At 39.0% G+C, this 27,825-nt stretch overlaps 1 protein-coding gene across 4 annotated transcripts in view; it reads right to left on the bottom strand.

Annotated features, from left to right (window-relative positions):
- Positions 1–1,045: 1,045 nt before the first annotated feature.
- The window catches only part of CALCRL (calcitonin receptor like receptor), a 63,031-nt gene continuing 36,251 nt past the window's right edge, over positions 1,046–27,825 (bottom strand). The window contains exons 5-13 of one of the 4 annotated variants that reach the window (XM_053981848.1): positions 27,551–27,657; positions 25,079–25,170; positions 19,830–19,956; positions 18,287–18,440; positions 17,058–17,118; positions 16,877–16,943; positions 11,319–11,537; positions 10,912–10,953; positions 1,046–5,119 (exon numbers count right to left, since the gene is read on the bottom strand). In XM_053981848.1, the coding sequence (XP_053837823.1) occupies positions 4,898–5,119; positions 10,912–10,953; positions 11,319–11,537; positions 16,877–16,943; positions 17,058–17,118; positions 18,287–18,440; positions 19,830–19,956; positions 25,079–25,170; positions 27,551–27,657 (1,091 nt within the window). In that variant the 3' untranslated portion in view covers positions 1,046–4,897. Of the gene's footprint in view, positions 5,120–7,625; positions 7,685–10,911; positions 10,954–11,318; positions 11,538–16,876; positions 16,944–17,057; positions 17,119–18,286; positions 18,441–19,829; positions 19,957–25,078; positions 25,171–27,544; positions 27,658–27,825 lie in introns of those variants that run through there. The other 3 variants (XM_053981847.1, XM_053981849.1, XM_053981851.1) reach the window with 3 other exon arrangements.

Consider the following 27,825-nt stretch of genomic DNA (forward strand, 5'->3'; position numbering starts at 1 on the left):
CTGTAGGGTGATTGATAGATAATTGTAATTATAAACAGGGGTCTGTCACTGCTGCACTTGCAGTCAGACTCACTTTGGAATGGATTTCATCTAGTTCAAAATGAATTTTGTATTTTTGGCACATAGATGTTCAGAGTCAGATCATTTTCAAAAGCTAAAACTTTGGTTTAGAACTCTGGTTTCAATGGTGACTGTCACGACAAGAATGTGCAAGATACACCACTGGAATATTTTCAAAGGCAGTAATCTTTGTATCTTGCAGAGAGTGGAAGAGGATTCTGTGCCAGTATTGATGGGATATTGGTAAGTTTGTTTCAATATCTTGTGCTGTAAGAACATTTCCTCTTTTAAAATGATATAGAAAGTATAAGGATCATGGTTTAATCTGAGGGGGGTAGGATGCTGGGTTTCATTTTGCTGTTTAATTGCTTTTTAGGTACCTATACTGCATTGGAAAATGCTACTGTAGCTATCATTTGTGCTCCTTTTCTTCTGCTGGACGTGAGTTACAATAAAATGTTTTAAGGAGCAGCTTTTGGATTTGGGGGATTTGATTTATTTCTTCTCTACAGTTACTTGCATAACAGTATAGAGTAATTGTTAAATGGACCAGTTTAAACTCTGTACATACAGAGAATCAGTAAGTGGGAGTATGGGAAGAGAACTGAAGGAACAGACACAACTTAGAGTCTGTTACAATTTCTACTGCCTGACATTTGGTCCTAGGAACTGAAGAGCAAAAAACCTACCTGCAATTACAAGCTGCTGCTTAGAAGCCATGAAGAGAGGCAGGAGATTGTGCATTTTTTGGATGGCTATTAGCACACTTTAACTACGGGTTAACAGGCAGACTGTAGTATTAACACCGAGTATTTAAGAGCCCCTGGGGGGGGGGTTAAATATTTGTTGGGGTTTTACTTGACCTCAGGTATGCTTATCCACCTCCACTGATGGGATGAAGAAGATGGATACACTCAATTTAGTCTCTTTAGAACTAACTAACTCTGCTGTTAGTTCCTGATGAAACAGACATTTTGGCTTAATGTAAGTAAATATTAACTTTTTATTAAAAGGTGGATTCAGAAGACAAGAAGTAGGAATACCAAACTTTCAGGTAAATAATTTTATGTCCAGTCATCTCATATTATCTGTACAAACTTCCTCCAGAAATTCAGCACTCTAGTATTAAATACAAGTATTGAAAAACACTTAAAACCAGAATAATTGTTAGTAACTCTATGTAATTACTTTCTCCCTGGGTTAATATTTAACTATCACAGAGTTAAGACATCTGTGAAAGCCAATTTAGATCAGCTTTGTTACATTACAGCACAAGAGAGATGAATAAATGGAGTAATATTTTATTGATCAGAAACAATACTTTTCTCGGCAATTAAAATGCATGATTCATATGAACAAGGTGAAAACCAAACGACCAAAAAAATAGCTTCACATTTTTTCCATTTTCTTCTTAGTGTAAGCAATAAATACAATGCCATAACTTCTATTAATCTTATTTACATAGTACAATAAATGAATGTTGCCTGGTTGCCAGCCCAAATGTTTCTTGACATCAAAAGGAATAAGTGTTGCAGCATTTCTACAGCCAAATACTCTTGTAGATCACCACCATGAAAAACTGAATAACAAAAATGCCAACATGAAACAACCAACTGAGGGACCCTGCAATGCAGCCATTTATTAATTGAAGACAGTAGCATTAAAAACAGATATTTTCTCTCATTGAATCATAACATGCTGGTGTTACAGATAACAAATACAACTATTGCTGTAGCCTCTGTAGATTGATACAATAAATCCTCACTACATAATAATAAAAAAAAGGAAACAGCAAATAATAACAGGTAATAAACAAATAATAATCTGCATGTTCAAAGGAATCTCGCAGCCCCACCAAAAGAGAGTTTACTTCCATCCCAGAGAATACAGCTATGGACTACAACAATCTGTAAAGTAGAAGAAAGCCATGAGAAATCAGCATAAGAAATTGATTTTAACTTACGGTGACCGAAAAACATTTTAAGAAGCAGACTCTTAGCTATGTAGAAACTGAAAAAAGGTGAGGTAGGAAGACAAAATAAGGAATTGGTATTTTCCAATGCAAATTAGAAAGCAGATTATCTAACCTCAGCAGGAGAAGGGAAATATAGCTCTGCTATACATGTGACCCTTCACAGCCAGAAATATTTTCTTGCACGTCCAGCTGGCTGTGTTTCTTTTCCAAAGTGAAGATGGGCAGGTGTGTGCCTAGAAGGAAGCTGTGATTGTCCACCTAGAAGTAGGGTAATTTCTGTATAAAAACAATTTTCCCTCCTAAGTTACAATTACATGTTTCTCTAATAGAAATATATATTAAATGACAAAACCTGTAGCCTGTTAAATTTGAACTGCCTCTCTGAGAATGAAGCTTAATTAAAGTCTAATACTGTATCACACTCTAAACCAACATCTATGTGTTAATTACAACAACAATCCACCAGGTACCATGAAATAATTCTCTAATAATATGCCATAAATGGTTTACAGCACACTTAAATGGACAGACACCTGTCTGGGCTTTGAGTCTCAGTGGTACCTGCAGATTGTGCAAAGGGAACTCAAGACAGATTTATACCAGCTGATGATCTGGTCCCACAAATATAAAGCTGCTACACTGGAGCAGGGATTTTCTGCACCACTGATATCTTCAGAACATTGCACAAATGTTAAGTAACACTACAAAGATCAGCCAGCAGAGTTGTAAATAACCTCTAGTCATGTTGTAGCAGACATTGTTACTGTCACTCTTAAAATTTAAGAGACTGTAACATCTTATTGCCAGATCTCACACTACTCTACACAATCCAACTGATTCTTCAAATCATCCCCATCAGCTGACCAGACAGCCCTGCAGAAGAGGAGAAATCTTCATTGTGCATCCTAGCTGAGATTCTCTATTGTGAAACTGTATCATTAATAAAGCACTTCCTATGTTCACTCTCCAGACATGAGAGCTGTAAAGTAACACTAAATAAAGGTGCAAGTGGCAGGACCTTGCTACATCCTCCCAATGTTTTCTTTTTAAGTACAAAGTATGAAACACCTTATGAAGTCACAAAGTAATAAACACTACTGAAGCGTAGAGAAAAGCGACTGACAAAAATGTTTAAATGTCAAAGTCAAGGTGGCTTGTATACAACAATTTTCTAAGCAAAATTATTTCAAACTGGTCTCAGAAAGAACTGTCTTCCAATTTTTTGACTGGACTACATGCATCAGTAATATGTTCATTAGCAAAGCAGTCTGTCACAGTTCCAGCATCTACTTCTTGTTCTGCCTAATTTTGGTTTTTTCCTATTTCAAGTAGACTTATCTGCAAACGAAATGTATACAATTTTTTCTTACATTTTTAATTTTCAGTGAACTCACCTTGTTTCATGCCCTCATTCTTGAGCATTTTTGTCTTTTCACTTAAGAAAACTACTGTTTCTTTAAAGCGTAAAGATTTAAGAAAAATACAAATTTCTGTAAAGACATTTTCTCAAGACCTTCCTGACAACCTCCTAGTTTTCAGTGAGACCTTTATGCACCAGCAGAACCAAAGGAACAACATATAAAGTACTGTTCTTAGCTAATTAACTGAGACAGAGATTCAGAATCAACCAATCCAAAATAATATTGAAATTTGCAATCCATAAAGTTTTGAAACTTTATAATACAAAACTTATACTGGATTTTCCAAATAATGAGAATTACTAATATTAGTTTGCTTGATTGGTCTGAGTCTCATATACTGGCTTTAAAGGTAGTATATCATGTGCACTGTGTTCAGTCTTGCATGCTTACATCAGACAACAAAAACAGCCACAAAACTTTGCCCCAAGAATGAAGGAATAAGTTATCAAGAGTATGGCCAGGGAAATACATAAAAGTAAAATCAGAACGATGCTACCATGAATAAATACATGATCTTCTCCAGGTGAGTGAATTCCTTCAGCACACAGTGAACTTCCACCAGTTGCAGTTACTAGAGCGTCTGGAAGGACTTACAGTGACCCAGGTGACTCCTTTGCTCTCTGGAAATGAGGCCTCATCAGTCTTGTGTTTGTTAAATCCAGAAGAAAACTTCCATACAATTCAGGAGAAGGAGACACTGCTGAATATCCTGAAATAGCTTCAATAGAACTGCTCAAATCTTGGTGCAAGATAGTACACTGCAGTACAGAAGTACATGAAGGCTCACACTGGAAGTGGTGTCTGTGCTTGGTGTAAAACAGTGGGAAGAAAACAAACTGGCCAAACCAAAGCAAAACATCAATCTCTTTAACCAAAAGAGCAGTATCTATCTTTGAATCTGTTACTTCAGCCTACCTGTCAGGCTTTTTTGACAGCCAAATGAATGCTGGACCAAAAAAAGGACCTGGAAAACTTCTGGTTATTGCACCTATTTAAACCATTTTGCTTTGTTCTATTTTAAGTTGAATTAAGACAACAGTGTATGGTATTTACACTCTAAGATTCTATAGGCAAATGAAGTGGCTTCAACACAGCACAGTCTTATACAAACTTCCAAGAAAATAAGAAATCCTTCATTGATTCCCTTTGTACAAAAATTTGCCAACTTTGTCTACACAGTAGAAACTGAAGAGGCAAAGTTTGTATCCTTATATAAATGCACATACATATATAGATATATATGTACAGATGTCCATACTGTATAGATACACAAACACACGACTACATGCATGTGTGTTTACACACGCACACACACGCACGAGAAACACCTTGGTTTAGTTTGCATCATCCAGGAGAATAACATTTCCCAAGGTAGGCAAGATCTTCTGGCCATGAAGTCACTGAATCAGCCGTGGATTGGCACGGGGCAGGGGGCAGCCCCTCAGCCATAGAGTTTCTCAGTCTTGAGTGCCACGCTGTCCATGTCGTGGTAGCCCTTGCCGTTGAGGTGCTCGCCGGCGCAGTCGTGGCCGTAGCCGTAGCCCTGCACGTCGCTGATGGTGGACACGGTGTAGGAGGCCGTGCGCATGGCGTCCGAGTGGCTGAAGCTGTGCTCAAACTGGATCTTGTACTGGTTCCAGTGCCTCCTCAGGACAGCCTGCACCTGTGCCCCCAGACAAAGCAAAGTGCACGTCAACCTCAGCTCAAGGCCTCCGTTCGTTGTTGTTTGTCTCTTCGCTCTTTGTCTCGGCAAATGGGCCAGTAAGCTCAGAAATCCTGGACAAGGATACCCACCTACCTGCCATTTAGCACTTGAATTATTCACCGCTTAGGTAAGCATTATTTTTCAGCAAATGTCGTGTGAAGTAATGGCATTTTACAATTGTAGTGCACTAGCTGCTCAGAAAAAGCACAGGTTACAGGAGGAACAGCAGCCACACAATTTTCTGCTTCCTCCCCTGTGAACTGCAGTCCAGTGCAGGACAGACCAGAAACAGAGGTGGAAAAGGTAATTTCTGTTCGTCCTTATTTTCAAAAGGCCACATCCTCAACAGCTGTAAATCCATTTACTCTCAGCAAACCATAATTTATATTTGCTATGCTTTTGGCACAAGTCAGTCTTTCCCAATTTCTGGCCATACCTTAAGCAAATGACTAGAAGGACAAATTCCCGAACTCATTTCTACCAGAGTTAAAAATAAAGCTGATAAAATAGCTGAACATTGGTTTACATGTCTCCACTGAAAGGATGTGATGTTTGTCATGGCCTTCCTCCCCTCCAATATGGTTAAACACCTGTGCAGAGTGGAGCGAGGAAGTGTCACATTCATGAAATTCACACAGAATTAGTCTTTCAGGGCACATGCCAAGGGGGGAATGCTAACAATGGTAATAGCTCCTGTTGTTGCTTTTTCAGACATTTTTCTATGTTAAAAAAACTGCCTACAGGTCGTGAATATTTAATTTCCTTTTCAGCCAAACTTTGTACAGAAAGCAGTCCTAACTGCTAACCAGTGAACAGGGACTGCCCCAGTTAATTGTTTATATTATGGGTAAATATTTTTAGGATTTTCCATATGTCTTCTGGGTTTATGTTTGCTTTCCATTTCCCTCACACAATGGCTCCTTTTATCTAATTTTACTCTGGCTTTAATAATGAAAAATAAAAATAAATGCAAGAAAAGGGATGTAGCTTTTAGGCTTCCTGCAGTCTAGTATCAGAAATCTCTGCTTAAAGGAGAACTTCATATTTCTCAAATCCTTTACAAGGAAATGTTAGACAGTAAGGAAAAAGGTATCAACCAATTAACATAACAAAATAGCATTTTAGGGCAAAGGAAGTGTTCTCTTACTGTTCACAAAAACTTTCTAATCCACTCTAAACATCTAAACACAAATCTTCAAGCACTGAGAAATCAATTATCTTAATAATTTTGAGTTTCAGATCTTATTGCTTTTCATATAAAAATTCTGTATTTCCTCAGAGTCTAAAGGCTGAGTTCTTGTTTCAACATGGGAAGTTTTTGATTAATTATTATATGCATTGCATAGAACCTTAGAATAGAGCCAATACAGAACTTTAAGTCTCTGCACAATTTGATTCCACCTCCAGTAATCTATCATAAAGCCAAGACAAGGACCATATTCAAAATTCCAGCTTTTCCAAGAGGGAAGCTTGGAATTTAGTTTGGAATCAATCAATCTGTGTTCATCACTAAGCTATGTGCTATTTGTTCTCCTTTCACAGTCAGTTACTTCAGTAAGCTCAGAGTTTGAACATAGACACACATGCAAAAAATTACACATTGAGCAATTTTCACTTTAGACAAGACAGGCTGGAGGTGGGGAAAATGCCAGCAACTGGAACTAAATGGCTTAACAAGGTCAAAGAAGTCTCTTGGCAGAGCTGGGAGATTAACTAGGCTTGCCAAATTACACACTCCACTCCCCTCCCACACTTCTCCTGATTCCTTCAGTAACAATTATTCTTCTTATTTTTGCTTGTTAATAACATTTGTTAACTGATCCTAAAGGATTCCATGGCTCCTGAGAGTCACCAGCATCCCTGCAAGACAAGTGTCTTGGGGCTACTGCCAGGGAAAAGCAGTCCAGCTGCTCCATGCCAGGACAGAGAGCTATAAAAAGGGTTTCCTGTACGGGCAAAGAGCATTTCCTCTCTGCCTGCCCCAGTGCCCATCACGCTCTCTCCATGCATTTCTAACTGAGCCACGTATTCCTGGCATTCTTCCCAAAGCCTCTCGATTACTGCTGAATCAGGACTGCACCCCTGCCCTGCTGTGTGTCTGTTCTTGTAGGGTCTTACATCCTTTCATCTATTGTGAGTGTCTTTCACTCTTCTCTAACCTTCCAATCATTTATAGAAAAAGATGGGAAAATTCAATTACACTCTGTTTAACAATACGTGTGTCTGCCCACAAAGTGAGAACAGAACTTTTACTGCCTTCTCCTCTCACTTTGAACAGTGGCATGGAGCTGTAAATTCAGCTCAGGAGGGGTAGAACTTTGTAACTTTGTTACAAGAAAGGATGTTAAAGAAAGCATTGAATGAAAAATATTGTAATAATATAATTGTGTTTCTCAGTCATTAACAGAGATACTGATTCCAGCTGGAAAAAAATCATTATTTCTCACCTTGTAACTTAATAATGGCTGGATTTGATGAGTTTGCAGGAAGGACTCCTTCCAGTCAGCCCTATAACACTGGTAGCTTGATGTTGGATATTAGACAAATTAAACAGCTCAGTAGCCAACCAGGAGGAAAAAAACAAACAAAAAAAAAAAAAAAAAACAACCAAACCACAACACAGCCTCATCCATCTCAACTATTATACAACAGATTGTATAACCTTGCAAACCTGAGACTATGATCTTCATGGCAACATTTCTGAGGAGCAGTGAAATGAAGGAAAAAAAGCAAAGAAACCCCACAAGGCTTACACAGATCATGTAGGTCATTATAACACCTACTATTAAAATTTCAACAGGAATCTTCCTACTGATTTATCAGAGATCTGGGACAAGCTTCTCCTCTGACCACAGCCTGTATGACCCCAAAAGCCACGCTAGCCCATCTGAAGCTGGCAAACCTGATGTGTTGAGAGCATCTTACTCTGTGGGCTGCTGGCCCAGAGTAAGAGCAGACTGTGAGTGTCCTTGGGGAAGCCCTGGCACAGAGCATCCAAGCTGAAGGGCTTGCACATCCGCCCTGTCTGGAGGAGCTTTGTGACCAGCAGCTGCAGTGCCTGTAAGAACTGGATTTGACAGGCCATCCCTGGCTGCTCTGCTCAGCAAACTGGAGATGTTCCTTGGCTACAGTCAGCAGCACATACCAGCTATTTTTCTTACATTTCTTAATTCATCTTCACTGAAGTTCTATCCTAGCAGATCACTTTTGTTCACTTTTTGGCCAGAAGTATTTTGCTCAAACAGGATTAGGCTCCTGATATTTGGTGCAGAACACACTAAAATGTACAGTAAAAGGCTAAGACTTGGAAAGAAATTAGTGCTTTTAGCATTTTTTAATTGCTAATACCCCTGGCCTGCAGCCCCACTTGCTGGGGCCAGAACCTTTTAGGAGAAAAATGAAAGACATTTTTTCTGTGCTGACATTTTTCCCTACCTACATTCTCCCCTTGCATTTCCTTACTGATACAGTTGTTTATAAAGCACTAAGTCCTTTCTTGAGCAAGGTGTACTGAAAATCATTTTGAAAAAAGTATAGTGGTCACTGAAACACTGAACACAAAAGTGGTCTAAAAAGGATAAATTTCCACTCTCTAGAGAGCAAATACAGACATGTATCTTTAACTAAGTCAAGGTCTGTGGTCTAAAAGTTGAACTCCTAAATTAATAAATGTTAAAATACCTACATTCTCCTTTAAATATTATTCTGCCAGTAGATATTCAAGCAGTGATTCACTTATTAGGATTTGTATGAGTTGGAAGAGCTCATCTTTTACCACTGATGAGCCCATGGTGAATTTAGGGGATGACTCAGGTTTGGTTTTTCTTACACAGCAGAAAAGGATATGTTAAAAAATACGAATTTGTAACAATGAAATATTAACATATACAGGAATAGATTTCAAAATCAATCATAATTTAAAATTAAAAGCAGCCTTGGAAGAGGCACAAGGATGAAGACAGAACTGAGCAGTGGACAATATTGTTTCATAAAAACTGCAGAAATTTTCAGGTTTTCCACCCCTCCTCCTTAATTTTCCACTGGAGCAGAACAAACTGATTTTTTCATAATACCTGTTTTTAGAAGGCATTCTGAACTATACTATGGCATTGTAAAGGCATCCTGAGCTTTCTGCACTGTAGAAGGGAAAGAATGTGTGAAATGTCAATGCAGAGTGAGGGCAAGTGATCAGATCCAATCCAGAGCACTTAATGATCTTCATGCTTTGAACTACATGTATGAGCAGGGACTTGAACCTGCATCTACCCTATGGCAAAATCAGATCAAGGCCCCTGCCCCAGACCCACTGAACCCAGAGAAAGCCTATCTTCATCTTTTCTGGCTCCCTGGCAAAACACCAGTAGAACTGAGACATTTGGGTGGGGGGACACACAACAAGACACAGAAATAAACTTTCAAAGCCCATGGTAGTTTCATTGCAATTCTGTCAGCTTTGGACTTGGGAAGAGAAGGAAGGGCAATTTACACTAATGAATTCTAGCATTAGTGAAATATTTACCTTTGAGTAAAAATTACTGCCCAGTAACACTATAGAAACACACTGGCACAATTTTAGAACATCTAATAAAAAACCCTAAGGGTTCACTCTTAGGAAAACATCTGGTTACTCCCAAATTTCTGCTTACAGCCTAAACTGTAACCACACTAAATGGAGAACAAATGAGCAAACAGATGTGTAGGAATAAGTATAGCATTTTATTTGTTCCTCTGCCAAAAATGTTGGCAAATTACCAGTTAGTTTTTTGGTGGGGGTAGTTTTGTTCATTTGTTTTGGGGTTGCTGGGGTTTTTTTGCAAGCAAGAGGAACATTAACCATTTTAGACATATTTTTTTTGCCTTCCTACTACTCTGATCTCTGGCACTAAGCCTCTGGAAGTGTACTCGCTACAGCCTGAGGCAAGAGTTTCTACATGAAAGTAGAATGTGCACTCTGAAAGTCATCCTGTGCACTCCAGGGATCTTGACCTAGCCAAGATAACAGCGAAGCTTGTTAGCTTCAACAGGATCAATACTATCTATTACTGAAACCTGGTACAATCCTCTCATGTCAGAATAAGGTCTTGTCCTTGGAACTGGCTGATCGTGGTACCTTAAACATGCACTTGTGACCCACACAAATTCCTGCCCCAAGCGCACCAAGCTGTTAAGGTCTGACTGTTGGAATGGTTCTTTTCGCTTCTGCTAAAAAACACTTTTCCAAATCTCAGCCTAAAATTTTCTCAGAGAGCCTCATAAAACAATCCCGGACTCATAGTGACCATCTAATTCCAGCCATACCCCAGCCCAGCAATGTGTGTGCAGTGTGGTCCTGTTCCTGCTACAGAAGGATCAAGCAGTGAGTCTCCAGGATAACATCCTGTACAGCTTCCAACACAGACAAATAAACCTTCTGGATGTTGAATTGCTTTTCAGTGTGATGATATTTATCTAGACTTTATAGCAAAGTGACAACTCTCTTCAATTTCTTAATCAAGACAAACGTGTATAGCTCAGCACCCAAGAATCAGTCCTAACACACTTAATGGTGCCATGAATGATGGCATACTCCTTTCCAAGCTCTGCTCTTGGCATCCTGATACTTTGTTTTCTTCTTTTAATTTAGACAAATTTAGACATAAAATTAAAAAAAAAGAAAAAAATACCACCTCCTTAATTGCTGAAACAAAAACATAAAAAACATATAAAAAAAAGAAAAATTATTATAGATATAGTTAAAGTTGTTACTCTACCTCACCATTGAAGAAGCAGAAAATTGTAGCCACCAGCAGACCCTGTAAAATAAAACCAAAGATTCTGCTTTAATTCATATGCATATAGGCTATTTCAGGTGTGAGATAATTAAAGGTTTCTGATAAAATTCAGATATAGATAGCACAGAGAATGCAGGACAAATCTAAACACGATGAATTATTTCTAAAAACAGATCACTAAAACTATGGGGCCAGCTTTCTGCCACGATGTTTCTTTCCTTTGATAATTGGAAGGTAAGCAAATGAAAATCCAACATACTGAGAAATCAAAGCCTACTGGATGAAGATCTTTAAAAACTGCAATAACAGGACCATTTCTCTTTTATTTGATTGCCATGTCAACTGCTCTGAGCTCAGGTGAGTCAGGGCTGTGTGCTGCTCCCCACCTGGTAGTGCATGAGGATGTGCATCACGTAGTCGTACACCTCCTCGGCGATCTGGCCCTCGGGTCGCCATGGGAACAGCACAAACTCGATGCCAAGGAGAGGGACAAGAATCAGGGTGGCTCTCACTGCTTTCATGTACAGGTTGGACTCAGCCTTGTGGGTGTCTTTCAGCTTGGTTATGAGAACGCGAACGATGTTCAGCAGGAAGAAAAGGTTCACCTGTCGGAAAAGGAAAGGACACTGAGAAGGAGGTCTGAAAAATTAATTCCACATGCTGATTTGTGAGACTGGAAACCAGACAACAAAAACTCACACTGCTTGTGTAATCTACACAAGAGATATCAGATAAACATCTTTGAAAACACCTTTAAGTAACTGAGATGTGGGTCTAACTTCCAGTATCCACACCATTCCTTGAACTCTCTAAGCAAAGTACCTGCCAGTGGTAAACAACCCACACACCTTTCTCTCTGCTGCCAGAAACAGTGCATGGGTGAAGGATTGATTCTTTTCAAGTTGGTCAAGAGAGAGGATGATGCTTTTCCCTCCTTGTATTCAAATACGGTTCCTCAAAAAGTTACTTTTTATTTTTCAAACATGAATTTGGTAAACTTATAGAGAAGATGAAATAAGAATAATTTAAAAAACCCAGCAAAATGCTGCTACAAGGAACTGTATATTCCTCTAGACAAACAGTGGATTTGGCATTCTTACACTAGCCAGTGGTTGGATCTTGTATTCTTTCAGCAGAGCTGCCAATGGGGCAAGCACTGAGATGATGCTCCATGTCATTCCCTTGCACTACTGAACTTGTTTATTTCCATAATTACTAAGGCTTTTTATTGGTTAGAAATGGTCGATTTCTGTTCCTTCAGTTTGACCAGGAAAAAATCCCAAACTGTCATTGTGAGCAAGCACAAAACTGATACACTCACACAGGTATGTGTATGGACACACACACACACCCCCCCAGGGATGAAGAACCAGAGCAACAGCAGCCCTAGGGATGATCCCACCCCACCTTCACGTCCCGTGCAGCCCCTGGTGGAAGCTGCAGGCAGATGAGACCCTGAGAGCTCAGCCAGTCCATGCCCTTATCCCAGGCACAGAGACAGGACAGAGGTGCTCTGGGGAGCTGCCATGGAAGGGACAGACACAGCCTCTGCTCCTGTCTCTGCTTCCAGAGGATTGTCTGCCCTAGCTAACAACCAGAGACAGAAGGAGGGTAGGGGAAGAAGCTGGCAGACAGACAGACAAATCCCTTCTAAAACACCTCAGAATTCCTGGTCTAGGAGGAGGCTCTGTCTTGCTGTAGCACAGGTGCAAGCAGGGGAAGCATTTCAGACCATGGGTGTCATTCTGTCTCCACAGCCCTGGCAGAATTCCTTCTGTCAGTTCAGGCTTTCAGAATAAATAGCTGTGTGCTATTGCAGCAACATGGCCCTTTACAGACATGTGATGTTATTTATATTCTACTTACATGCTATTTAAGTCATGCTAACAGGAAGCTGTTTTACATAGGAAACTACTGCATGAAGTTCTCCTGGAAGCCTCCAGCTACCTTTAAGGTTTGTTTAAACAGCCAAGGTCTTCTGATTCTTTCTCAGGGGATTTATTTAGATTTTATGTAGCCCACGATCCCTATCCAACTTCCTATAGTTTGTGCAGACAATAAGTCCTTCCTCCATTTCTAAATTTAATCCTTCTCAAATCTACTTGTTCAACATTAACATGTCTCAAACACTGAGTTTTCTATCCTCTCATGTTTTAGTAGCATGGCCAATTCCTATAAAACTGTCCTTAAGTGCTAATTGAAGATGAAAGTTGCAGCAGCCAGGCATAAATAGCAGCACCCAATGAGCTGGTTCTTTTACAATATGCATAGAGTTTTTCTATTTTTTTCACCCACGAAAACTAAAATGCACAAAATTAAGCATGCAAAGAGTTTGCAAATAGCAAAAAGGGCAAACAGAAAGCTGGAGGAGGCAAAGCAGAGGGCAGAGCTGAGTAGAACAGGATGAGTGTCAGTACAAATATGTAGCACCAATTTTTGAAGAATATCTCTTCTGTCAGAAAATAAGAGCGAGATCAGGATGAAATGAATTCTTAATTAAAGTGATGAAAACAGGTCCTGGTTTTAAGCAAGGTGCTGAGTAGATTTTTACGTTTAAACAGAAGTAGGGCAGTGAAACTCCTCGCATGCACATTATCATCATATTGACTGCGATGGTTTGGAAAAGCCCAAAGGAGCTCTGTTGTGCTATCTGCACAGTGAACAGAGAGTGAAATAGCAACAGCCCCACAGTGACCTGAAAACTCAACAGGGCAACTGAGCAAAAACAGAAACAAAGGCAGAGAAGGCAATCCTAGACAAAAAAAAAAGCGTTGGTGCCTATACTGGAAACTCAGGAGCATTTAGGTTCTGGCTTGACAGAGGCAGTGAACTGAAGCTGAGTTCCTAAGTCAACAGGGGCTGCAGTTTTTGAAGTAAACTCTCCTCATGTCCCTGATATTTCTACTTTTCTCCATGCTGAGTTTGCACTAAGTAAGTATAGTATTCCTTCTAGGTTTAAATTCTGTTTCAGTTCTTCCTTAGGATGATATAAACAGACCATTGTCACTCGAGGCACTCAGACATTTTTAGATATGAGTTGGTAGCCACTGCCTGGCTTTTAATGCAGTTGTTCAGCTCCATATCTTTGCCTCCTTGGACACTACTGAGCATTCAACTTCTAAACTCCTGGCACTGAGTTCAGCTCAAAGTCATTAAACGCAAGGACATAAAGACAAAGTGGGGAGCAACTGAACTTCTTCTAGCACACCTTCATTTCACTCAGAACTTGCATCTGTAATGGTCTGTCAGACTGCAACACCAATACATAACATTATTACAGGGAGAGGAATATCCCTGTGACAATATTTATATAAAAACTGGCATAGTTAGATAATCCAGAAGCATCCAAAAAAACCACAGGAGCACTGGCACATTGTAGTCTACATGGAAATCACTACTGCTTTCACTGAAGTGCAAACCAATCCCTTTACCCTTCCCCCCTCAATTTTGATCAACATTTGTCTAGCATGCAAACTAACATCACCCTCTACTGTCTCATTCCCCCTCCGTTTCTTTAATTGTGATTGCTTAGGCAGACAGTTGTAATTTAATGGTCAGTTGAAGACAATTCCAATCAAAGTGCAACCTATGTCTGCTCCTGTTTCTTTGGCATAAGAGCTGACCACAGTTACGTAACAACAGGGACCATAAAAGCAGCGTTGTTTTTAACTTTATGTAATTGTAGGATTTTCAGTGGTGTACAAGAGTTAAATTCCCATTGGTTTCTGCCAATTCTCCCTGGCACCCACTTGACAGTCCCCTTCACGTTCTGTTCTTTGAGATCTGTTCCTGCAAATAGAAACAGTGTCTTCCCCCTCGTTATCTAATTTGCAGTTTAATGTTGTTGCTTAAATGTCTACTAAAGCAGGTCATGCTTAGTAAAGTGTGGAAATTGTATCTGGCAAGCAAGCTGCTTAAGCAAATGAAGGTTCTGTTCACAAAGCCCAAACACATGCATTTAATCTAATATCTTTAGCCCTGCCTTGTCTTTTCTGAATTGAAAAAAGTATCTTTTTTTTTTTGTTTGTTTCCAGAAAGGAAAGTAACTCCTTTAAAGTACTTTCACATCACAGGCATGATGTACAGTTTAATCTGTTATTGCTGCATGATTTTCAAATAAAGTCACTTATTGTACTGACTCAAGAAAAATACAAGAGAAACACTTTTAGTTGGGTCATGAAAAATATAGGAATATCAGGTGAACAAAGTTGTGAATTGCAGAGAGGATGGACAAAGACTGCCCAGACCAACCCCACAGAGATGATTATTATGCCTCCAGTAAAATCAAAGAACATTCTCAATGTGGCCTTGAATAGAAACAAGACTTTGTCATTTGGGATGGATCCAGAGCATTTGAATCCCACAGGAGGTCTGGCCACTTGCAGTGTGATTTTGTGGAGGCCACTGCTTAGAAGGATAAAAAATGACCTTACATCCTAAAATGAGGTCATTTCATAGAAGATAGTACAGTCTCATAGCTTTTACACAAATTTTTACATTGCTATTTAAAGCAAATTCTAATAAAAATTATAATTCAGCTTGGAAGAGCTTTACTTAAGTGACATATCTGTGGAGACACCAGAACAATGGAAGCAACAACCCACCAAAAAAAAAAAATCCCTATACTTTTCTGTGAAAACAGGGTTTCATCTGTGTGAAGCAGAGAGAATTAAAACTGAAAGGATTTAGAACTAGGTTGAAGTTTACAGATTAGAGCACAGCAGATCCTCATATGAACAGATACAGCAGACCTGTCTGACAGGACAAGAGATTACCAGCAATAATTCACACCCCAAGGGTCACAGCTCTCCATAACTTCATGGGCATTGCTCTGGCTGCCCACACAGAGGGGCTCAGATGTGTCATGGTATCATTACAGTCTTCAAAATTTATGTTCACTATTTAATTTCACTGTGAATGAAAAAGGGAGTCACAATAATTCCAGGATTTATACAATGGTCTTCTGAGAGAATTCTCTACACACAGGATGCCCTCCACAGGTATTCATTAACAAGTTAACAGAAGAGCAAAGTGTAGATCAGAAGCTGAAATTATTTCCATAAAGTTAGGAAGGAATTTCCATAAAGGTTTTTATTCCTAATCAACTGCCTTTTGTGACCTGAAAAGCAGGGAGAAAAGTCAGCAGCCACAGACCCAGCAGTTTGGCCAGATCAGCTCGAGGTTTCTGCTGCAATAAAACAAATGACTGTCATACACAGTCAGGGCTAATCACATATGCAATGCCTCTATGCTAATTATGTTCATTATGTAGATAGTTGTTTAAGTGCACACCTATTTCTATTTAGCAACAATATACTGCCTGAATTTCATAGGATAAATCCAGTCATAATGCAACTGACATACAAGATTGATTTTTATGCAGCAATGTCCTCAGTTACTCATCACAGGTGCTGGCAGAACCATTTGCACTGGCTCTCTCACAATCACCTGCTGTGATTTCTCTCCATCCCATATTCCCACCCACAGTCAGTCCTGGCATCCAAACCCCCTCTCCCTGAACCTCAGACAGTCTGGTGGCTGCTTGGCCATAGCACAGTGACACAATGAGGCTTCCAGCAGGGTCCACCTGGCAATTAGTCTGGGCATGAGAGGCATTCTCAGCTAAAGGAAGGATTTTCAATTCCCCTCCAGTACTCCAGGTAAGGTTTAGTCCTTCCTTGTTGCTAGGATTTAAGTGGAATGATAGCCAACATTGCAAACCCTGAGTTTCTCAAAGGACCAGAGGCACAGATCCTTAACAAAGCCAAGACTTCTTGCATCTTATGTGTCTGAGGCACCTGCTGGGTTAAGCAGCAGACTCACAAGTGACAGTGACCTCTAAATGTTAGCTTAAGGCTCTTACCTTTGTAAGCTCATCAAGAGCAGCCAGAAAAAAAAAAAAAAAAAAAACAAGAAAATAAAATACTATTTGAAAAATGCTTACCAAGAGAGCAGCACAAATAGGGCCATGGATGATGTAAAGCAGATGAGTATCAGAGCTGATCCAACAACTACAGAAAACAAACAGGAAAAGAAAAAAAAAAGGCATTTATTAGCTTCAGTTATTTTTTTTTTTACCTTAAAGAAAATATAAAAGTTTTGTAAAGCAAGCTGAAGCTCCTTACTTGTCATTATAATATAAGCTTCTTGCAACAGCATGTATGCAGGCAGGGATCAGTGGAAAACCTGTGGAGAAAAAAGCCAGTGTTTTCTTCATTAGTAAAACCTGGTTAATAACTAAGCAAACTTGCATATCTTGCAGGAATCTTCTGTATTTCCACCTCACCCAAACTATATACCTGCAGAGAAAATAAACTAACACGGACCAATTTAAACTTTATTTTCTTAGATTTCTTTCGGAGGGCTGTGTGAAACCTTATCCCCACTGACTTGCCAAGAAGTCCACAGCAACACACAGGAAAGGCAAAGCAACTTTTCACTTTTTAGAATGTAACAAGTGATCTTCATTAACACAGATGCTTTTCAGGCTGCCATCTGCAGTAACAGCAATGAGGAAAGGAATATTAAAATGGTGGTTGCATGTGTGAGCATGTTCTCACTGGTATGAGGAGAAAGTATCTTGCTGTATTTAGAAAACAACTTTGAAATCAGACTCAGGAAATCAAGCCAAATGAAAAAAATTAAAAAGAAAAAGCAAATTAGTCATCTGGGGCCCTTGACACTCTGGTGGTGCCTGACCTTCAGGAGCTGCTGAGCACCTGCGACCTTCCAGCCACGCCTCAGCTGAGCCTGCAGTGGGACAGTGACCCAGGTATGAGTGTGCCAATGCAGGGAGGCTGCCAGAGCCTTCCCTCTCACTTTGTGAATAAGCCCTTGTGCATTATCTGAAGTGAGCAGGCTTGCCTTGTTGTTTTTGATACCGATATTACTTGAGCTCTTCGGTTACAGCTATTCTGTGTTTGCTTAGTGAACAATACAGGTCAAATGGAAGTGCTGGAAAAATAAATCCTCGGCCATCTCTAACTCAGTTCTGACCCTCCACCCTCAGCACAGGCGAGACTTCTCTGAAAACAAACATTCATTCCTGAATAAACATCTTTGAGGTGAGGAACAATGAATAATTACTTCATAAGGTCTTTTTTATAATAGGAGACTATTTTCTCTATACAAAGGAGGAATCACTTCCTGACTCCAGAAATGCATAATCTCTCTGTCGGCAGAGGTGCACACAACTTCCTACGTTAATATTTCTAAGCTTGTTCAAACACTGCAGACAAAGAATTGGGGTGTGCCATGGCCACCCAAAGCTACAGCTCAGAGAGGCAAAGGTATGGATGTTTGAAGGAGGAAGAGGCTGCATTGACCTGAAAATACACAAGGTGAAATCACATACCCCAGCCAAGAAGGTAATACCACATCAAGTGCTGCTTCTCAGCAAAAACAGCCACCACAATCAGTGTGTGCAGGTAAATGCCTTCACACAGCATCCAAAAGTAGTTGCAACCCATCAGGTACAGGTAGATGAACTGTGACACTTTGCAACTAACCTACAGGAAAAAAAAAAAAAAAAAAAAAAGCAGAGTATAACAAATTTTTAATTTGCAGAAATCTCAGAGCTATATTTGCAAAGTGGAAAAAAATACCACTCGAATTAATGGTTATTCTGTTTTCCACTAAAATTACATATTTATTTACTTTGTAAAATAGAATTTTCATGATATTACAATCCCCTACTTTATGGTGACATAAAATTCATAACTGAGTCTGGATTTCTATTATTCAAACACGAGGACCCTGAGATCCTCCAGAGTGACAGAATGCTGTTATGATATTTTGCCTTATTGCAAACCTTGCCACGTTTAACCACTCCAAATCCTTAAATTATCTAATAGTAACCCCACAGGAAATGTACTTTGATGTGAGTAATCCCCTCTCAGTTTTCCCCATCACAACATATAAATACCTCAGAGAACAATTCACGTTTTTAAAATGCTTGTAATACTTCCAGTTTTAACCTACTCAGAACTGCACATAGGGACCAAGAGCTTGCAGTAGGTTCTGGAGGAGCCTGGCATTTATTTGTATTTAGCTTAATTCAAAATATATTCTACAGTTCAAATGCTATAATATAATCTATTGGGAAACCTAAAACTTGGGGTTGTGAACAAGGATCAACAGCTAACTTGCAGATTTGATCACATTAAATCCTTTTTTTCCATCCTTCCAATATTACTGCCTTTTTGATTGTTCTATTTCTGCCACTTGGCTTAAAACAAAACCCAATATTGTTTTACCATTGTCTGCTACCTGACTCACTTGATGATGATTATTAGCAGCTATCTCAGGTATGTTTTCCAGCACATTGATGATTGCTTCTATAGGAGAAAAGGAAATTATCTTTTTACTCGATTCAGCTTCTGGGGTTTTTACCCTAACTTCCACAGAATTAAGATTTATCTTCCATGTCTAAACAATAAAGCCAGAGCTAGGGATTTGTTTATGTACTTCATCTTTAGAATACTAAGTTGCAAAAATAAATTGTTGTTTTAACTGAAGATGGCCAAGTTAAACTAGAAGACAGATCCAAAACACCTTGCAAAACCTTTTTTCCTGCCCTTCCTTGGTGAATTCAGCTGTCAGCCTCCCTGACACCATCTACATTAGGCTTTCCTGCAGTTGTTTTGGGGCAAAAGCCATCCTGTGGAGCTGGGAAAAGGCATTCAGTAAGCTCAGTCTCACTTTTCCTATTTCACAGCCTGCAAAGTGCAGTGTCCCAGGCACTGCGAGACATCTGCTGCGCCCCACGGCCACGGCGCCGGGAACGCTGCGCCCTCGCTGCACGCAGCATTTCATCAGCTCTGCACTCCCACCTCTGCTGCAGCACTCCAGCCATGCACCTACAAACAGACAGGGCTGCCAAACAGACTTTCACTTACTGGGTTAGTTGCAACTAATTCCTGGTTGTTGGCAACGGCCGTCAGTGAAATTATTGTTACAACAGAGTTGCAAACAAAAGAGAAAAACAGATTTTTATGCAGGGTAATCCTTTGGCAACTCAAGCTCCTGGAAAAGAGAAACAAGAACAAATGAGTACATGGGAGGACAACTATGTGTACTTGGGGACAACTCTGACATTTGGAAATGCTAGAGCTCTTGATTTTACTAACAAGTCCTACATCAACCCTTTCTTCGGGTCCAGAGCAAATTTAATACAGCAAAAGGAAGAAAGAAAGTACATTTAGATCCAATATGCTTAATGTGAAGGACCTGCTTTGAAGTGGCCATCTGAAAATTATTTAAATGCTGATAATAATTTTCAGAAGATTTACTGTTTTTTTTTTTTTTTGTTAGTACCTGAAGAATTTCCCAATTACCTGTCACATCTGTGCTTCATGAAGCTGTCTTACCCTGCTACCATTTACCCAAATCTGTTCAGATCTTTTGAGGATAATTTCTGTTACTCATATCCTTGTCATTTTCTTTCCTTCAGCCCAAAGCTAGAGAAATTTCTAAATAAGCAAAATAATGCAAATCTCCCCCTGACTTTTGTGTATAACTAAGTTATAAACAATTTATAGGACATAATTATAAAATCCCTAAAGAACTGTATTTGTGTTAATGTCTATGGTTTGCTTTTAATCTTGCAATAAAATTAAAGAGAGAATATATTTGGAAGGGCTTAAAAAAAAAACCCAGAAATTCAACTATATCACAGAATGTTGAACTTAGGTGCAGCAACTTTCTGGTTTTCTACCTTTCTAGAGGAAACAGGAATAACTTAGTGTAATCAAGGAGGAGGGACTGCTTCTCATTCAAGTTTTTCCAGTGAACTCCTGGGTTCCTCCAGAAGCAGCATTGACTGAAGCCTCTGCTGCAGAGTGCCCACACCTGCCTGTCTCCAAGTTCATGGCCAGAGAGATGCAGTGCAGCTGGTTGACACTTGGGAATGACCAACTGGGGGAGAAAATCTACCACTCACACACATGCCACTGAAAGAAATCAGAAACACATTCAAAAGGGCAGCAGATGACATGTCTAAACTGTCACCCAAGAGAAAAATAAATAAATCAAGTTTTCTGGCCTCTTCAAGTAGCATGCCTGGAAGAAAAGGTAAAGGAGGCACATTGGTGATTCATTTTTAATTTGAGAAGATAGAAGGGAGACCTTTACATTTTTTTCAGAGAAATGCAGATATGGAATCTTCACAAAGGCTGGAGGAATATATTGAAAAGTGCTGTCAGATGAAACAACAATCAAGGTGACTCAAATAAAGGACAGCCCCATAAGCATGGCCATAGGGCAGATGCTGGCTGCATCCTTTGCAGCTCTCACAAGGGCAGTGTGCAAAGCACCCACAGATGCCTGCACTGAGCTCACAGTACTCACTGTGCAAGCCCTGAGACAGTCTGAGCCCATGGCACTAAAAACAGGGGAAGGAAAAGGAACCCCCTCTAGAAACCAGTGCTGCCATTTAACAGGGACCTACAGGAAACTTTGGTTGCCATGTGTCATTTGGCTGAAGAAAACACAAAAGTCTCCAAAATATGGAAAACAGGGTTGCACATGAATTTGAGGAAAAAATATATTCCATAAGGCTCTTTAAGATTTTATTTGAGTCTTGTTTTAATGCCCCAAAAGGATAAAATTCAATTATTGTAATATGCAGGGTCTTACATTCTTGGAAAATCTATTTTTCTATGTTTTTTTTTTTTTTTTTTTCCCTGTATGCTTTATATATGAAAAGAGAGACAATGCTAGATTCCAGCGAAGGGCTTTGTGTAAACAAGTCCTGAAAAACTCTGGAATTCTGTCTGCTTATTGTTAAGACTCAAGGCTCAGGCAAGGAAGAGCACGTACAGCTAATGGGGCCATCTCTCCGGGTCATCCCGCAGCTGTTCCTGTTGAATATTCAAACACACCCATCCCCACCCACCTCCACCCATGCATGAAAGGATTGAAAGGATCACCGGACAAGAAACAGAAAGCAAGACTGATGACATTTAAAAACTAAGACTGTTTTTGGTAATAAAAAGATTTTTCCTAAGCTTCCCCACCCTCTCTCTTCTGTTATCCTTCCTATAGTTCTTTTTTCTGACTGTTTTTCTTAATGACATAATATCCTTTAATCACTTAATTCTCATGTTTATGATCTAAGTACATTTGAATGACCAATCCTTCAATTAAACCATATGTAGTAAAATAAAAACAGACTTCCTACTAAATTACCTATTTCCCTTCTTTTTTTTTTTTTTTTTTTTGACTCCTGTATATCTTGGGAATTAGGAAAAAATTAATTTCTCCAAAAGAAAAAAGGGTGACATTTTCAAAAGCCCCTAAGTGGGTTTGAGATCTCAGTTTTTAAGATATTTCAGTACTGAACAACTCAAGCGGTGAGATCCAGGTAAGCGCCTAGGGGGAATGATCTGTTCAGATGACATTAACTGAGTGATTTAGGTAGCTCTGTCTCCATAACAATCCAATTATCAGTGCTTTGCCCACTCTCTCTTTAACACAGTGCTGCTCTCCTCTGTGAATTCTGTGAATGCTGTCACGGGATTTGATGTGACACTTGATCAACAACTCCTTTGTTTCAGGTGGGTTTAATTGGTTTTTTTTTTTGGCTGCTTTGGTTTTTGTTGGGAGGGGTGGGGGCATCTTTGAAACTGTAGCTGCCCTTTAGTGATCCTAAATCACTGCTTTTTAAAGTATTCTCTTGCCTCATTTTTCATTCTTTATGAAAACCATACAATTATTTTAACACTTGCATCACGTGCATGATCTCGAGCATGTAACAATGAGAAAGCAGAGACACTGCAAGAAGTTACTTTTATGTCTCACAGATGAGTTTTCAGAGACATTCAGAGTTCCAAGTTTACAACCAATTTCTGTTAAACCAAGAACTCCAATGCACTTGGGGAACACAAGTCACAAGCTGGACGAGTATTTCCAAGGAGAAAATTTTCTGAAGAAAAAACAAAATTTAAAATGCAAACACAAAATGCAGAAAAATTTTAGTCTTAAAAATTAATTCAAATCCCAAACAGTTGATATATCCTTTGGGGGAAAGTTCCAAATTTCTAGTCAAATTTAAAGATATCCTAATGATCAGGAATCCAGCAAATGTTGACTGGAAACTGTCAGTTGATTTACAGATTAAATGTTTTGGAAATGACAAATTCAAAGACACCCCCTACAATAGAAAAAAAAAAAAAAATGTCCACCTGTTAAAGCTATGAATAATTATCCAAGCCTTAGCTGATACATAATACATCCTGGTATTAATCTAGGTCCTTAAATACCCTTCTGCTACTAAAAATACTTTAGAGGAACTGTACATCCCAAGAGAACAGCTTGCAGAGGACTTTCTTTAGCTTCCTTTGAATTTTGTAATTTCCTTTTATATCCCAACATACCCACAGTCTAGAAAATGTGGTTTGTGGCTCTGGATTCATTCCATGCGGTTCTCTGAGGAAGGATGATCCTGCTCCCAGAGAAGAAAATCCCTGGATGGTCAGACAAACATGACACAGGATGGCAGCACAGCAGATCACCTGCTTTTGCAGTAAGTGCCACAAGCAAAGATGAAATTACTTTGGCTTTCATATTATGGTATAGAAAAATCATGCTTGACTCTCTGTGAACTTAGAAAATCATATCCTACTCCGAATCTTTTTCTTTTCCCCTGTGTTAAAGCATTTTCCCTGTCACATTAGATAATTAGTCTTCTAAAATTTGTGATGTTTATTGCAACAGTACTGACCATTTTTTATGCAAAATCAAAGTTCTTATAAGGACTCAGAGCCATTTCACACATTGAGTTTGTGGAATGAAAGTGAATTTGGAAAGGAGAAGCACTGTTTTTACAGATCATACAAAAATAAATTGATTAAAAAACAATTATATGTGTTTTCCTCATGAAATGAGATCAGAAAAAGCTGAAATGTCATCTTGGATTTTCAAAGGAAAGGCTATAAAGCTGAAACACTCCTGTTTGTTGGGGATTTGCAGAAATGCTGTGGAAGCCTGGGGCAATAATGCACAGCTAAAGTGGAAGCACTGCTTTCAGAACATGTAACTAAAAATAACTTTTTTTTTTTTTTAATCAGCTATCAGCTGCCTCCACCTAATCAAAGTCCACAGCATGAGAAAAGCAGCATCCACTGGCAGTGTCTCTGCTATTGCTATTTAAATGTCAGGAGGAAATGGAGGCTGGAGTGAGGCAGCAGGGTACAGGAGCAGGAGAGTGTGAGGAGCAGATGTGCAGTGCCAAGGAGAAGGTGTTTATGAAATGATTAAAGCAGGCTGACAAGGGCAGCCCAGTCTGGGCACGGCAGCAGCTGGCACAGGGAACAACTTGTCTTTCTCAGCTCTGCCCATGTGGCCACACTCCTGGGTTCACCTTTCCACCAGGCCTCAGCAGCTTCTTAGAGGAACAAGAAAAGAAAATGGAAGGAGCCTTTCATAGGGAAGCAAAGAAAGTTCACCAAATATGAAGTAATAGGACTAATTTTAAAAGGCCTGTATATTATATTATATTATGAGCTGTTGGGAAAGCGGTCATACACTGCCCAAACTTCCTTTCAAGAAGGTGACATAATTGTTAGTCAGCAGATGACAAGCCTGTCATACACAATACTGTGAATCAAAAAATGGGATTATTTTTACTATTTCCATTTCTACTGTAGCTCTTAGCCTTACTTCCCTTACAGTTGTCATATTTTTTGAGCACCACTTTGGAGTGTTACTGTACCTATCAAATGTCACCACTATTTTGGTTTTCACTTGATCTTTAGCTCAGCTGATGCTTGGCATAACCCAGAATCATAGAACATCCGGACTTGGAAGAGACCCACCAGGATCACTGGGTCCAATTCCAAGTATCCATACTGTAATTTATCACTAAAAAAATCCCCAAAACTCACAAACCCAAAACGAACAAACATTTTCCCATTTCCTACTTTCAATATATTCTACAGGTTTTGGGTTGCAGGCTTTTGATTTTAGATTTCTGAGAAAAGAAACCTCCATTTTTGTTACAATATAAAGTCCAATGGCAAACCTACATACTGGCTTTCTTCACCTTCCTGCTCCATCTAATTTTATTTGGATGGCTAGTATTCCAAAGCACTGAAACCAGGATTGTGGCAACCACTGGGATTTGATGAAGGATTTTAAATGTACTTACTTAAAATAAAAGAATATGCCAAGAGAAATCAGAAGGGATGCAATTGAAAGTCCGTGTCCGATGATGGCCAAGTAATACAAGTTCAGAGCAGTCTGCAACACAAAAACAAAGCCAAGTGATTCAGACAGAGCTACTGCTGATAAATCATGTATTTATACCTCTCTACTTGCAGTTAAAGTGACTATAATACTAATAAGGGAAAAAAAAAAAAAAAAAACAAAACCAAAACCATTTCAGGTAATGATGGAACAAATCCAGAATCCTGCCAAATAACATCCTACTAAAATCTCTCTCCATAGGAAACACAGCAGATTAATTGAACTAATCACTAAAATTCACCTCTTACCAGTTAAAACACCAAGTTTCCAATATACAGTGCTATGTTGTTTTTTTTTTTCTGAGTATTTATCTAAGTCTGCCTGTTTAAGTTCCTGTACTGGGTGCATTGCTGTCTGAGGCTTGATTCCTCTCTTAACACAGCTCCTAAGTAAAGCATGTGCTTCCTGTATGAATTGATGTAATTTTTTCCCCACAGATTTTTTTCTCAGCATTTAAAGATACTTCCTTCAAAGTGAGCTATGATTATGGTACTGGAAATTCAATTTTTATTGAAAATTTCAGGAAGGGCATGAAAAAAAATTGACAATTACTCAAAAATAGTGAAGACTATTACGTTAAATAGTCAAATTATGTTTCAATATTATATTATGTTAAATAAGCCTACTGCCAATTATGTAATTATGAAAATCTGGGTAGATACAAAAGGCAAAAAAAAAAAGGAACTGGTGATTTAGTATTTGGATATGTTCATGTTATCATTAATTCTGGTAGCTAATATATTAATTAACTGATTAGTTTTATCAGAAAGTAACAAATCTTTTCTTTCAGTCATGGAATCTGTCTTGCAAAAAAACCCTTGCTGCATTAAATGTAAGGTTATCATTTGGCACACAAGGAAATGAAGATTTTCAGGTTGAACTTTATACTCTCACAATAAAGCACAACTATTTGGGTTCCATAGGGAGAGTTAGAGCAAACATCCAAATGCTTACATACTGCAAACTCTGTGTATCCCCTGAACTTATAATTCCAAGTTAGGGCAGAGTAATTGCAGCTTGCTATATATGCTGACTTTCGAGATTAAAAAAAAAAAGATTAGAAGATTACAGGTAGAGCTTTAAGTAGGTTGCAAGATGACACAAAGGGAACTCGATGTGTGCTAGAAATTTTCAAATTACAATTATTTTTTAAATGAGATAGCTTCCTTAAAAAAAAAAAAAACAACAAACATCAATGCAATAGGTATAAATGGAACTTATTGTGAAATTTGGAAAACAAAAAATTTGTGAGTGAGAAAAATCAAGCATTACCCGAAAATGCTAAAACCTGAGATGTATAAATGACAACAGGCATTCTATGAGAGGTCCATATCCTGTTATCACCCCCTCACTCAGTGGCCAGCCTAGGCAGAGGTGCATTTTAAGGATTTAGAGATTGCTCCGCAATTTAGAACAGGCACCAAAGCGTGGTACAGCAGGGAGCACTGCTGAGGGCAGCAGCAATGAGAATTACCAATGCACAAGAGCCCCAGTCACTGTGCAGGGTCCCACCCACCTTCCAGGCACAGTGAGGAGACAATGCTGCGGAGCATAACAACACACAAGTGCAGCAAGGCTTTCCTTGGAGCTGTTATTCCGTTCAATGGCTTCAGATTTGTGACAGAGTTGAAATATGCTGGCAAAACAGCCTGAAGGAAACTACCTCATTATTAATAAAGAGGGATTGTCATAGATCTGCTCCTTTCTGAATAATATCCTCCATTCCCAGCCAAATATTCGCAAGAACCAAGGAATTATGGCAATTCTGCTAATAGAATTAAACTGCCATAAGCAAAATCAAAGTCTCATGCTTTGAGAAAAAGCAATAATAAAATGCCTTATCATCTGTAACCATCTTTTGCCCAATATGATTTTTAGGTAAGGCATTCAAAAGTGATGGTTGCAGGCAGTTAGAAACTCTATTACAGGTTAGATTTCTTGACACAGTCTGCTACTACTGAGCCCTTTAACATGAGGTCCAAATTAATTTACATCCTGTCCTGGTCTGTGGTTTGTATTCCTGGTTCTTGGGAATTTACAGTCTCAATTTACTGGTTGTTCCCAGGACTGATTGTTTCATGAACGTAAAGAATATTAGTGGACACAGAGCTGGGGAACAGGGCAAAATATGCAATTTTGCCCATTGTATCCTCACATATCCAAAAGTAACTCTAAGAAGTCATTTAGAGATTTTGTTTTTCTTTTTTTAAATCTTTTAATAGATGGGCATGTTCAAGATAAACTGAAGTCTATAAAAATAGCATCTATACCCACACAAGTACAGAGCCTACTTTTTATATATAGAAACGTGTAAAGATTCTGAGGTCAGTTTCTTGACATGGGTACCATGCACCCTTTCCTCTCCTACCTTCACCTTTTCATGTGTATAGATATTGCACTGGGTATAGTTTGTCCAGGTCCTGTTGCTTTCTGGGTGTCTGAACCAATTCCCATTTGGATCACAGATCTTCGTAACTTTTTCTGAATCAAAGTTGACGGAATGAAAAACAATAGAAGAAAAGTGAAAGAAAAACACAACAGTCAGCACTGAAATTCTCTTTCCTCATGCCAAGTATTTAATAAAGACTGGCAAACAATTGACAGCTTTATTAATATGACTAGAGAGACTTTGCTTGTTACTATGAATTC

The sequence above is a fragment of the Vidua macroura genome, chromosome 7 (genome assembly GCF_024509145.1).
Source record: "Vidua macroura isolate BioBank_ID:100142 chromosome 7, ASM2450914v1, whole genome shotgun sequence".
Lineage (NCBI taxonomy): Eukaryota > Metazoa > Chordata > Aves > Passeriformes > Viduidae > Vidua > Vidua macroura.